The sequence below is a fragment of the Pseudophryne corroboree genome, chromosome 8, assembly GCF_028390025.1.
Source record: "Pseudophryne corroboree isolate aPseCor3 chromosome 8, aPseCor3.hap2, whole genome shotgun sequence".
Lineage (NCBI taxonomy): Eukaryota > Metazoa > Chordata > Amphibia > Anura > Myobatrachidae > Pseudophryne > Pseudophryne corroboree.
The window spans coordinates 385,083,159-385,097,571 of NC_086451.1; the positions used below are offsets into that span (position 1 = coordinate 385,083,159).

Genomic DNA, 14,413 nt, shown 5'->3' on the forward strand with positions numbered 1-14,413 from the left:
CCCCACCCCTGTGTTCCCATGTCTAGTAGCATACAGACCCCCTCCCCTGTGTTCCCATGTCTAGTAGCATACAAACCCCCACCCCTGTGTTCCCATCTCTAGTAGCATACAGACCCCCTCCTCTTATGTTCCCATCTCTAGTAGCATACAGACCCCCTCCTCTTATGTTCCCATCTCTAGTAGCATACAGACTCCCTCCTCTTGTGTTCCCATCTCTAGTAGCATACAGACCCCCTCCCCTGTGTTCCCATCTCTAGTAGCATACAGACCCCCTCCTCTTGTGTTCCCATCTCTAGTAGCATACAGACCCCCTCCTCTTATGTTCCCATCTCTAGTAGCATACAGACTCCCTCCTCTTGTGTTCCCATCTCTAGTAGCATACAGACCCCCTCCTCTTGTGTTCCCATCTCTAGTAGCATACAGACCCCCTCCTCTTGTGTTCCCATCTCTAGTAGCATACAGACCCCCTCCTCTTGTGTTCCCATCTCTAGTAGCATACAGACTCCCTCCTCTTGTGTTCCCATCTGTAGTAGTATACCGACCCCTTCCCCTGTGTTCCCATGTCTAGTAGCATACATACCCCCTCCCCTGTGTTCCCATATCTAGTAGCATACAGACTCCCTCCTCTTGTGTTCCCATCTCTAGTAGCATACAGACCCCCTCCTCTTGTGTTCCCATGTCTAGTAGCATACAGACTCCCTCCTCTTGTGTTCCCATCTCTAGTAGCATACAGACCCCCTCCTCTTGTGTTCCCATCTCTAGTAGCATACAGACCCCCTCCTCTTGTGTTCCCATCTCTAGTAGCATACAGACCCCCTCCTCTTGTGTTCCCATCTCTAGTAGCATACAGACCCCCTCCTCTTGTGTTCCCATCTCTAGTAGCATACAGACCCCCTCCTCTTGTGTTCCCATCTCTAGTAGCATACAGACCCCCTCCTCTTGTGTTCCCATCTCTAGTAGCATACAGACCCCCTCCTCTTGTGTTCCCATCTCTAGTAGCATACAGACCCCCTCCTCTTGTGTTCCCATCTCTAGTAGCATACAGACCCCCTCCTCTTGTGTTCCCATCTCTAGTAGCATACAGACTCCCTCCTCTTGTGTTCCCATCTGTAGTAGTATACCGACCCCTTCCCCTGTGTTCCCATGTCTAGTAGCATACATACCCCCTCCCCTGTGTTCCCATATCTAGTAGCATACAGACTCCCTCCTCTTGTGTTCCCATGTCTAGTAGCATACAGACCCCCTCCTCTTGTGTTCCCATGTCTAGTAGCATACAGACCCCCTCCCCTGTGTTCCCATCTCTAGTAGCATACAGACCCCCTCCTCTTGTGTTCCCATCTCTAGTAGCATACAGACCCCCTCCTCTTGTGTTCCCATCTCTAGTAGCATACAGACCCCCTCCTCTTGTGTTCCCATCTCTAGTAGCATACAGACCCCCTCCCCTGTGTTCCCATATCTAGTAGCATACAGACCCCCTCCCCTGTGTTCCCATGTCTAGTAGCATACAGACCCTCTCCCCTGTGTTCCCATCTCTAGTAGCATACAGACCCCCTCCTCTTGTGTTCCCATCTCTAGTAGCATACAGACCCCCTCCCCTGTGTTCCCATCTCTAGTAGCATACAGACCCCCTCCCCTGTGTTCCCATGTCTAGTAGCATACAGACCCCCTCCCCTGTGTTCCCATGTCTAGTAGCATACAAACGCCCACCCCTGTGTTCCCATCTCTAGTAGCATACAGACCCCCTCCCCTGTGTTCCCATCTCTAGTAGCATACAGACTCCCTCCCGTGTTCCCATCTCTAGTAGCATACAGACCCCCTCCTCTTGTGTTCCCATCTCTATTAGCATACAGACCCCCTCCCCTGTGTTCCCATCTCTAGTAGCATACAGACTCCCTCCCGTGTTCCTATCTCTAGTAGCATACAGACCCCCTCCTCTTGTGTTCCCATCTCTAGTAGCATACAGACTCCCTCCCGTGTTCCTATCTCTAGTAGCATACAGACCCCCTCCTCTTGTGTTCCCATCTCTAGTAGCATACAGACCCCTCCCCTGTGTTCCCATCTCTAGTAGCATACAGACCCCCTCCCCTGTGTTCCCATCTCTAGTAGCATACAGACCCCCTCCTCTTGTGTTCCCATCTCTAGTAGCATACAGACCCCCTCCCCTGTGTTCCCATCTCTAGTAGCATACAGACCCCCTCCCGTGTTCCCATCTCTAGTAGCATACAGACCCCCTCCTCTTGTGTTCCCATCTCTAGTAGCATACAGACCCCCTCCTCTTGTGTTCCCATTCTCTAGTAGCATACAGACCCCCTCCCCTGTGTTCCCATCTCTAGTAGCATACAGACCCCCTCCTCTTGTGTTCCCATCTCTAGTAGCATACAGACTCCCTCCCGTGTTCCCATCTCTAGTAGCACACAGACCCCCTCCTCTTGTGTTCCCATCTGTAGTAGTATACAGACCCCCTCCCCTGTGTTCCCATGTCTAGTAGCATACAGACCCCCACCGCTGTGTTCCCATCTCTAGTAGCATACAGACCCCCTCCCCTGTGTTCCCATGTCTAGTAGCATACAGACCATCTCCCCTGTGTTCCCATGTCTAGTAGCATACAGACCCCCTCCTCTTGTGTTCCCATCTCTAGTAGCATACAGACCCCCTCCTCTTGTGTTCCCATTCTCTAGTAGCATACAGACCCCCTCCCCTGTGTTCCCATCTCTAGTAGCATACAGACCCCCTCCTCTTGTGTTCCCATCTCTAGTAGCATACAGACTCCCTCCCGTGTTCCCATCTCTAGTAGCACACAGACCCCCTCCTCTTGTGTTCCCATCTGTAGTAGCATACAGACCCCCTCCCCTGTGTTCCCATGTCTAGTAGCATACAGACCCCCTCCTCTTGTGTTCCCATGTCTAGTAGCATACAGACCCCCTCCTCTTGAGTTCCCATGTCTAGTAGCATACAGACACCCACCTGTGTTCCCATCTCTAGTAGCCAGACCCCCTCCCCTGTGTTCCCATGTCTAGTAGCATATAGACCCGCTCCCCTGTGTTCCCATATCTAGTAGCATACAGACCCCCTCCTCTTGTGTTCCCATGTCTAGTAGCATACAGACCACCTCCTCTTGTGTTCCCATGTCTAGTAGCATACAGACCCCCTCCCCTGTGTTCCCATCTCTAGTAGCATACAGACCCCCTCCCCTGTGTTCCCATCTCTAGTAGCATACAGACCCCCTCCCCTGTGTTCCCATCTCTAGTAGCATACAGACCCCCTCCCCTGTGTTCCCATGTCTAGTAGCATACAGACCCCCTACCCTGTGTTCCCATCTCTAGTAGCATACAGACCACCTCCCCTGTGTTCCCATATCTAGTAGCATACAGACCACCTCCTCTTGTGTTCCCATCTCTAGTAGCATACAGACTCCCTCCCGTGTTCCTATCTCTAGTAGCATACAGACCCCCTCCTCTTGTGTTCCCATCTCTAGTAGCATACAGACCCCCTCCCCTGTGTTCCCATGTCTAGTAGCATACAGACCCCCTCCCCTGTGTTCCCATCTCTAGTAGCATACAGACCCCCTCCCCTGTGTTCCCATCTCTAGTAGCATACAGACCCCCTCCTCTTGTGTTCCCATCTCTAGTAGCATACAGACCCCCTCCTCTTGTGTTCCCATTCTCTAGTAGCATACAGACCCCCTCCCCTGTGTTCCCATCTCTAGTAGCATACAGACCCCCTCCTCTTGTGTTCCCATCTCTAGTAGCATACAGACTCCCTCCCGTGTTCCCATCTCTAGTAGCACACAGACCCCCTCCTCTTGTGTTCCCATCTGTAGTAGTATACAGACCCCCTCCCCTGTGTTCCCATGTCTAGTAGCATACAGACCCCCACCGCTGTGTTCCCATCTCTAGTAGCATACAGACCCCCTCCCCTGTGTTCCCATGTCTAGTAGCATACAGACCACCTCCCCTGTGTTCCCATGTCTAGTAGCATACAGACCCCCTCCTCTTGTGTTCCCATTCTCTAGTAGCATACAGACCCCCTCCCCTGTGTTCCCATCTCTAGTAGCATACAGACCCCCTCCTCTTGTGTTCCCATCTCTAGTAGCATACAGACTCCCTCCCGTGTTCCCATCTCTAGTAGCACACAGACGCCCTCCTCTTGTGTTCCCATCTGTAGTAGCATACAGACCCCCTCCCCTGTGTTCCCATGTCTAGTAGCATACAGACCCCCTCCTCTTGTGTTCCCATGTCTAGTAGCATACAGACCCCCTCCTCTTGTGTTCCCATGTCTAGTAGCATACAGACCCCCACCTGTGTTCCCATCTCTAGTAGCCAGACCCCCTCCCCTGTGTTCCCATGTCTAGTAGCATATAGACCCGCTCCCCTGTGTTCCCATATCTAGTAGCATACAGACCCCCTCCTCTTGTGTTCCCATGTCTAGTAGCATACAGACCACCTCCTCTTGTGTTCCCATGTCTAGTAGCATACAGACCCCCTCCCCTGTGTTCCCATCTCTAGTAGCATACAGACCCCCTCCCCTGTGTTCCCATCTCTAGTAGCATACAGACCCCCTCCCCTGTGTTCCCATCTCTAGTAGCATACAGACCCCCTCCCCTGTGTTCCCATGTCTAGTAGCATACAGACTCCCTACCCTGTGTTCCCATCTCTAGTAGCATACAGACCCCCTACCCTGTGTTCCCATCTCTAGTAGCATACAGACCACCTCCCCTGTGTTCCCATATCTAGTAGCATACAGACCACCTCCTCTTGTGTTCCCATCTCTAGTAGCATACAGACCCCCTCCTCTTGTGTTCCCATCTCTAGTAGCATACAGACCCCCTCCTCTTGTGTTCCCATCTCTAGTAGCATACAGACCCCCTCCTCTTGTGTTCCCATCTCTAGTAGCATACAGACCCCCTCCTCTTGTGTTCCCATCTCTAGTAGCATACAGACCCCCTCCTCTTGTGTTCCCATCTCTAGTAGCATACAGACCCCCTCCTCTTGTGTTCCCATCTCTAGTAGCATACAGACCCCCTCCCCTGTGTTCCCATCTCTAGTAGCATACAGACCCCCTCCTCTTGTGTTCCCATCTCTAGTAGCATACAGACCCCCTCCTCTTGTGTTCCCATCTCTAGTAGCATACAGACCCCCTCCTCTTGTGTTCCCATCTCTAGTAGCATACAGACCCCCTCCTCTTGTGTTCCCATCTCTAGTAGCATACAGACCCCCTCCCCTGTGTTCCCATGTCTAGTAGCATACAGACCCCCTCCTCTTGTGTTCCCATCTCTAGTAGCATACAGACCCCCTCCTCTTGTGTTCCCATCTCTAGTAGCATACAGACCCCCTCCCCTGTGTTCCCATCTCCAGTAACATATAGACCCCCAAATCCGCACTCACCTTACAAATTAAAACTTTATTATTATACTCGTGGGCAAATTGGCACAAACCATCTGCTTGGTGGGGGATACTGTCCTTAAGGTGGTTCATTCTGTTCTTGCAGCGGGACCTGTAGTTTATAAATAAAACATTTACAATGTGAATAGAGGATACTTGCATAGCAAGTGATAAAATAAACTCACTGGGTGATAACCGCAATAAAAAAGATGAATACCACACACAGGGCAAATGTATTAAGCTTGGAGAAGTGATAAACCAGTGATAAGTGGAAGATGATAACGCACCAGCCATTCATTAAAGGTTTGAAAAATGACAGTTAGGAGCTGATTGGCTGGTGCATTATCAACTTCCAGTTATCACTTCTCCAGGTTTAATACATCTGCCCCATAATGTTTTAGAAATAGAATCATTGTATTGCTTGTATAGTTAATGTATGCACAACAGAAACAATCAATATTAGATTGGAACATTTCTGTGTCCTCACTGTGCCACGCTGGGAGATGTGTGGATCCAGTTCTACCCCAGTAGGCTGTGATGCGTAAACCTATAGGAAGTGAAGAACCAATCCATTGCTCCCTACAGGAATAGGTGTGCCACCCTACTGCACACTGGAAAAGAATCTGCACAAACCCCAAAAGTGCTCCCCCTATACCCATGGTCTCCACTGTCCCGCATGGTATGAAAGAGAATTAAGCCATGGTATCCCATGCCCTTCTGCTCCATGGGACATATCTGTGCTCCCTAAGACAGCCTCAGGACAGCTGCATTACGGTTTAGAAGGTAGTCAAACTCCCCATCTGCACTGAGCGGGTCACTGCGCTGTACCGTGTAGGATGAAGGGGACAATCACAATTTGGGAACAGGATGTACCTCTCCTCTGTCTGCTCGCCAATTAGTGTTATAGCAGTGCCGCTTTAAAAAAAGTTTCTCACTGAGGGGAGAGGAGGATCACTCAATTGTGCACCATGGGCATAAGGGCATCACTCCCATGTATCTGGTGAGGAAGACATGGCCCTCATTCGTTCCTCACCCCTCTCCACTTGACCCTATCCCCTCCCGCCTCTTCAATCTCTCCCTATCATTAGGCACTGTCCCCTCTGCCTTCAAGCAGGCACTCATCTCCCCTATTCTTAAAAAACCTACCCTTGATCCACACACTCTCTCCATCCATCGACCCATCTCTCTCCTTCCTTTTGCTTCCAAACTCATTGAGCTTATTGTCTATAACCACCTGACTGCCTTTTTTTCCTCTCACTCACTACTTGACCCATTCCAGTCTGGCTTCCATCCTTTCCACCATTCCACTGAAACTGCTCTCACAAAAGTCTGCAATGACCTTCTATCTGCTAAATCCAAGGGTCACTACTCTTTGCTTATTCTCCTTGACCTCTCTACTGCTTTTGACACTGTGGACCACCCTCTCCTTCTGTTCTGCAAATCCTTCACTCCCTTGGTCTGTGTGATACTGCCCTCTCCTGGCTGTCCTCCTACCTCTCTGACCGTTCCTTCTCTGTCTACTCTCATGGCTCGAGAACTCATTAGCTCTTTTGACTTACAATATCATCTCTATGCTGATGATACTCAAATTTACCATTCCTCCCGACCTCTCTCTTGCTCTCCTCACTCGTGTATCCAACTGTCTTCTCTGCTATCTCTTCATAGATGTCCCAGCGCTTTCTGAAACTTAACATGTCAAAGACTGAGCTGATCATCTTCCCACCCTCCCGCACAACCTCACCTCCCACAATTTCATTATCTATCAATGACACTACTATCTCCTCTAGCCCCCAAGTGCACTGTCTTGGAGTAATCCTTGACTCCTCCCTCTCCTTCAAACCACACATTCAGCATCTATCACAAACCTGTCATTTTCATCTCAAAAATATTTCAAGGATCAGACCCTTTCTGACCCAGGATGCCACCAAGACCCTTTATCCACTCACTGGTCATCTCCAGACTGGACTACTGTAATCTCCTCCTGACTGGCCTCCCGAACACATACATCTCTCCACTCCAATCTATCCTCAATGCTGCTGCCCGGATCATCTTCCTCACCATACGCACTACATCCACCTCCCCTGTCTTACTAGCCCTTCACTGGATCCCCTTCCCCTTCAGAATCCATTTCAAGCTTCTTACACTCACTTACAAAGCCCTCACCCACTCCTCTCCCAGTTACATCTCTGACCTTATCTCCCTTTACTCTCCCACCCGTCCTCTTCGCTCTGCTAATGCACGCCGACTCTCCTAACTACTGATTACCTCCTCCCACTCCTACCTCCAAGATTTTGCACGTGCTGCTCCCTTTTTCTGGAATTCTCTACCTCTCTCCTTCAGACTCTCCACCTCTCTACAAAACTTCAAACGGGCTCTCAAGACCCACTTCTTCACCAAACCCAGCCATCTCTCATCCTAAGCCTTCTGTGGCCCACGCTCACTTTCTACCCCATCTGGGTCACCCCTGTCTGTGTGCCCCTCCCCTTTAGAATGTAACAAGCAGGGTACTCTTCCCTCATGTGCTTTTATGTCTCTTACTTAACATATGATCTTTTCAATACTTCCCTTTGATGGCACCAAATCTTTCGGTTTTCTGCCGCCCTGATACTTATTTCAGTGCTATGTTTATATACCCTGTACTTGTCCTATATTGTATTGAACTGTAAGTCACTGTCTTCATGTTTTGCTTATTTGTTAACTCTGTAATTGGACGCAGTGGATCCCATGTGGCGCCATATAAAAGATGATAATAATAATAATAATAATAATAATGGCACACAAAAATTGCTTTGAAAGTGACTTAAGTGAAGATGGTGGCTGAAGGCGCTGGGTTTGTATAAAGAAATAATTGCCTAATTCAGACCTGATCGCAGCAGCAAATTTGTTAGCTAATGGGCAAAACCATGGCCCTCATTCCGAGTTGATCGCTCGCTAGCTGCTTTTAGCAGCAGTGCAAACGCTAGGCCGCCGCCCTCTGGGAGTGTACCTTAGCAGAATAGCGAATGAAAGGTTAGCAGAACTGCTCGAAATTTTTTTCATGCAGTTTCAGAGTGGCTCAGAACCTACTCCTAGATTGTAATCACTGCAGTCTGTTTAGTTCCTAGTTTGACGTCACAAACACGCCCTGCGTTCGGCCAGCCACTCCCCCGTTTCTCCAGCCACTCCTGCGTTTTAGCCTGACACGCCTTAGCACACTCCCGGAAAACGCTCAGTTACCACCCAGAAGCACCCACTTCCTGTCAATCACTCACCGATCAGCAGAGCGACTGAAAAGCATTGTTCGCCCCTGTGTAAAACTGCATCGCTTTGTGTGAAATTACTTGGCGCGTGCACCCTGCGGACCATACGCATGCGCAGAACAGCCGGTTTTTAGCCTGATCGCTATGCTGCGAAAAACGGCAGCGAGCGATCAATTCGGAATGACCCCCCATGTGCACTGCAGGTGTGGCAGATATAACATGTGCAGAGAGAGTTAGATTTGGGTGGGTTATATTATTTCTGTGCAGGGTAAATACTGGCTCCTTTATTTTTACACTGCAATTTAGATTTCAGTTTGAACACCACCCACCCAAGTCTAACTCTCTCTGCACATGTTATATCTGCCCCCCCCTGCAGTGCACATGGTTTTGCCCATTAGCTAACAAATTTGCTGTTGCGATCAGGTCTGAATTAGGCCCTAAGCCAGAAGTATCTGTCTTTTTGCCTATTCCCTTATATTCTGTGTGCTCGCTATACATAAACATGGATACCTCTACATCTAGTAAAACTGGGTCAGACAGAATTATTTATCTCATGGCTGATGCCCCTCAGAAGGGGAGAATATAAACCCTGGATGTATAAGAAGATAATTGCATTTCCACAGTTACTAACAAAATTAGTTGAAGCTTACACACAAACGGCAGCTGTAACATAAAAGAATTACCGGCAACTTAAGCAACGCAAGGAACAAGTGAAGTATTCATCTGGGAAGAAGGAGGTGATATGAACCTGCTCATCTGGAATATCCCCAGAGAAGCGCTCGCTCAGACTCTGCAAGAAAAAGCAGATGAGATATATACTCACACTCAAGTCACTTCTATGTATTCCTACCCATCCAATATCAACAACCAAATACATCCATCACAACCAATATACATAGCGGCAGTGGTCTTTATATCACTATCTAACTCAGGGACGAGCATGTTGTTATCCTAGAAGGAAAAGGCTGCCACCACTCAAGGTCCAGATTACAGTATAATTCCCACCTCCTACCTGCAGGGCTGTGAAAACATGGGACAGTGGTCTGGATGAGCGAGTGGACGTATCCATCACCTGCTTCTTCACTGTCTCCTTTAGCTGGAAGAAGTCAGTAGGTGGGATCACAGTCTTTGTCCCCACATAATGGACCGAGCTAAAAGCTTCAGGCGGTACCCCCAGGTCATGGAATCTTTTCAGCAGATCAGTCTCTGCCTGGCCACGGACCTTACTTCCTGCAGGATATGAGACAACACGCATGTAACTGTGCAGGCGACACACATATGTATACACAGCAGGGACACCTCTATGTTATTACCAGTGACAACATATAATATAAGCCAGATCCTCACCATGGCCCAGCAGATCTGTCCGAGAGGTCTCATGGAAAATGATGAGTGACGGTCCAAGACTGGATAAGGTCACTTCCAGCCCACAGCGACTTGACAAGGCTTTCAGTTCAGGGGTGAAGAATTTCAGGTAAGCCTGGGATGCATTCCCCAGAAACTGGAACATATCGTTGTGTAGCCGCTCGGCTCTTGTCCTGTAGACCACCAAGTCAGACACTGCAAGTACCTTCAGAAGAAGGCGCAGCCGCTGGTTCTGTCTGTCAGTGGCTCCCAGAAGACCTTCTGTGTCCAGGAGGACAAGAGACAAGGCTGGGTTGTATGCAGCCCACACTCCAACGGTGCAGGAATCCTGGGAGGGGGAGGTACTGAAGACTTCAAGACCATCAAAAAACATCTGGTTGAGGGTGTGGGATTTCCCATCTCCAGTGTTGCCAAAAATGCTGAGAACTTTAACAGGTTGCTGTTGACAACACCCAAGCTTATTCATGAAGTCTGATACGTCTTTCACCTGAAAGAAAAGAAAATGAAACACTCAAATATTCCCGGGAAACTGAAAATCCTGCTCACGTAACTAGATGAGAAACTGACAGCTGTTCTATGTATTTGTTATATTTCCTATTTCATGCATATAATTCTACCCAGCACTGCCCGCTCAGCTGAGCAATCTTTGGTTTCAGAGTCAGGGACAGAGGGAGACAAAGTGACTGTTTCCCAGCAGGAAAGCTCCCTGGGTCATTGTCTGCCAATCTGTCCCTGGGTTACACAAATATAAGATGGCTTCACCTGAGTCACAAACCTGCAATATCTTGTAAACTGTACACAAGCCGAGGAAATAAACCCAGTGTCATTTGGGGTGATAGATTCCCTATAAATTTACTTCCCCAAGACCCCTCACATATTAAATCAGTGTCCAAGCCATGCTAAGGCTACTTATCTAGCAACAATTCTACACAATAAGGTACCATCATATACACCCTATGCATATAAGGGATGCGGTTACCATCCCGACGGTCGGGATCCCTGCGCACAAGATACCAGCACCGGAATTGAGACACACGCCAGAATCCTGAAAGGAGACAGAACACCGATGCAGGAATCCCGATCGTCAACACAGCGGCCAGGGTAAGTACTAAGGCGAGGGATTAAGGTTAGGGTGCAGTGGGGGAAGGGTTAGGTTTAGGGTGCGGAGATGGAGGGTTAGGTTTAGGGTGCGGAGATGGAGGGTTAGGTTTAGTCACCACCTGGGGGGGGGGGGGATTAGGCTGCAGGAGGGGGTTAGGGTTAGGCACCTAAAAGGGAGGGTTACGGTTAGGGTATGATAGGGGGAGGGTTAGACTGCTTGACACCCCATGTCAGGATTTCACATGTCGGGATTTCGACTGTCGGTATCCTGACTGTCGGCATGCCGACAGCAGGCATTTCATTCCCAACCCGTATATCAGGATTTTGGTACTTACCGATAAATCCCTTTCTCCGATTCCACAGGGGCCACTGGAGTGTAGTTACAATGGGGAGATAGTAGGTGGTATTGGTAGCTGGCACTTTAAAAATTCTCACACTGTGGCTAGCTCCTCCCCTACTATCTCCCCTCCAAGCCAGTCTACGTTAAACTGTGCCCGAGGAGAGCTGTAATAAACAAACCGTAAGGTAGAGGAGGTTAACGACGCCCTGTAAACCAGGCGAACACAAACTAAACCTGGAACAGAACCTGACAAAAAACCAGGCTAGCCTGAACCCAACAAGCAGTCATATGGTGATCTGCAATCGTTAATCAAACAAAAATCAGGAGAAACAGCGCTGGGCGGGCGTCCAGTGGCCCCTGTGGAATCGGAGAAAGGGATTTATCGGTAAGTACCAAAATCCTGATTTCTCCTTCATCCACTAGGGGCCACTGGAGTGTAGTTACAATGGGGACGTCCCAGAGCTCCCAAAAAACGGGTGGGAAAGCGCTGAGAGTCCTGTAAAAACTGCTCGGCCAAACAGTGATGCAGAGGCCGTAAAAGTGTCAAACTTGTAGAATTTGACAAAACGAATGTCGGTTTGACCAAGTAGCCGCCCGACAAAATATTCATGGAGACCCCGCGGGCGGCTGCCCACGAAAGTCTTACAATGCGCGTAAAGCGCGCTGAAATGGAAAACGGAGGTTCCCTAGTAACCGCCAAGAAGACTGTCTGATGATCAGATGTATCCAACTGTCCAGCATATGCTGGGGCCCCGGCTATTTAGTACGGGAGCATCATCCAGAGCAAAGAAGAAAAAACACTTCATCGAATAGCCTGAGACCTCTGTAGAGAGAGTTGACGAGCCCTGACAACCTTCAGAGAGGATTGCAAACCACTAGTGTCAGATTTATATGAAAAATGGACCTCCCCTCTGGAAGAAACGACCGCTGAGGCCGAAGCCGAGCCCGGGGAGTTGCCAATAGAGTACTCCCTGAACAAGAGGCCGAACTTACGGCCGCTAGGCTAATCTCATTTGGAAGAAAAGCGAAAAAGGCAGAGACCTAAAATTCCGGTCAGTGTGGTTTGAAGCGCAGCGGAGCAAAAAACCTCCCAGAGAAACCAAAGATGAATGGTAACTGGAAGAAGGGGGAAAAAAACCCCTTTTATCTTCATTATGTTCCATAAAGTTTTCCCAAAGTGGCAAAAGCGAGAAGAGGTAATAGACTTCTGAAATCGGAGCCCAGTAGGCCTAACCGAACTAGGGAACTCCTCCCTTCTGAGGTCTCGTGAACAGTCACACGGGTAACCGAAACCAGTGTAAAATTGAACAAGGAGAAAAAAGGAGCCTGTTGAAGTAGACAGTCCAGTCGAGGTAGGAGCCAAGGCTCCTCTACTGACAACAGGCGTATCTGTATCTTCAAGTCATGCGTGGCCCAACCAGCGCCACCGAGAGGACTAGCACGCATAATCCCCTCCTGTGTTACTGAACATGAAGTAGAAATAGAAAAAGGAGGCAGGATAGAATAACCAGAAAACTCCCCGGAGCCCTGAGGGCCTCCACGGCTACTGCCGTCCGAGAGTAATAAAGGGTTAACGAGTCAGTCAGAACGCCCTGAGGTCGATCCGAAATCTCCGCCCACAGCGGACCAGCTGACAAAACTCCGGGGCATGTTCCCTCACCCAGGAGTCTGACCTGGTGGCTTGATCTGGAAACAAGATTGTTGTCCCCCGTTCCGAGAGGAATGGAGGCGACCACTCATTACGTCGCAACTTGACTGAAGAAATAGAGTCTCTGGTGCCGAGGAATGAAAAAACCTCTGACGGACCGTGTTGAGAAACGTCTATGCGGAGCATAAATTGGATCTGTGTCGAATCAGAAGCTCGTGGATCCTCCGGATATTCAGAAGCCACCTAATGTACAGAGTGGGATAGTAGCAGTAAATTGTCCCATTAGGGAACCAACGTCACCCACTGCCCCTGAAAAAGAGTTATTCTGTTATCTTTCTAAACTCTGTGGGAGCGGAAGAGAGAAGAGTAAAGGACTTACAGTGAAAATGAGAATCCTGTTAAGGGGGAATCTGAGAAAAGCCTGTCCAACGGAAATCAGTAAACAGGCATCTCTGAAGACAAGGGACACGTAAAACTCCCTTTCTTGTTTAAACTAGCAATCACAGACTAAAAGGATTGTAAGGCCAGAATAGGCCTGTCCGAGCCACTTGGCTTCGGAACGTGAAAAGAAAACAAAGGCCTGAGAACTGTCCTAATTCAAATGATATGTGAAAAACAGGGATCAACACCCTTTGCGGTTAGAAACCTATGGAGCGCAGCCTGCAGTATGACTCTCTTGTCATCGTAAATCAGCCGACCTATGCCGAGGGACTCCTGAGACGGTTGTAACCGCCCAAGCCTTCTCCCATCGACCTGCGCCTACCCTGGGACCCTGCAGGTGTAATGGGTGTATAGGATGACATAAAATCAGACTGGACTGAGGATGTTGAACCTCTGCTTCAGCCTTTTTACCCTGAGAACCCCTGGCGACGAAGATATCACCCGTGTGGAGTCAAAAACCTGAAAGGGCACGAAAAAATCTAAAGGGAAGACCAGTAAAGGTCTGTCTTGGAGCTGGGGCAGTAGTAGGAGAAATCAAAGTGGACCTACCTCCATTGGTTCAAGAAATCCTGCAGAAAGTTCCTTCCCCAGAACCATCTGCCCCGTAGGATTTCATGTTTACTTGTCACTGTCGCAGCCCCAGAGGTCGTCGGGTTAAGACAGCCCAAGCGAAGATGCAGGGTCCGAGTCTGTAGACATGGAGACCTCCAAGGAACATAAAGCAGAATGGTGATTCTGACCTGTATCAAAGTATCAATTGATCCTGATGCGAAGCATCCTGTAACCTAGAGGACAATTGTTCCCCAACCTACCTGCTCCGGATACGGTAGAACCATGCTGCCGCATATGTCGATGGATCCCTGAGCAAGGTTGCCTCAGGAAAACGGCGGCTTGATGG

General features: G+C 49.2%; 1 protein-coding gene across 2 annotated transcripts in view; it reads right to left on the reverse strand.

The window, feature by feature from the left end:
- Nucleotides 1–14,413, reverse strand: part of LOC134949206 (zinc finger FYVE domain-containing protein 1-like) — a 155,265-nt gene that overhangs the window by 127,944 nt on the left and 12,908 nt on the right. For both annotated transcript variants that reach the window (XR_010183122.1, XM_063937656.1), the window contains exons 2-5: nt 9,968–10,472; nt 9,633–9,850; nt 9,304–9,410; nt 5,385–5,493 (exon numbers count right to left, since the gene is read on the reverse strand). Coding sequence is in view for 1 of the 2 variants with exons in the window: in XM_063937656.1 (XP_063793726.1) it covers nt 5,385–5,493; nt 9,304–9,410; nt 9,633–9,850; nt 9,968–10,472 (939 nt within the window). In the remaining variant the exon portion in view is untranslated. The remainder of the gene's footprint in view (nt 1–5,384; nt 5,494–9,303; nt 9,411–9,632; nt 9,851–9,967; nt 10,473–14,413) is intronic.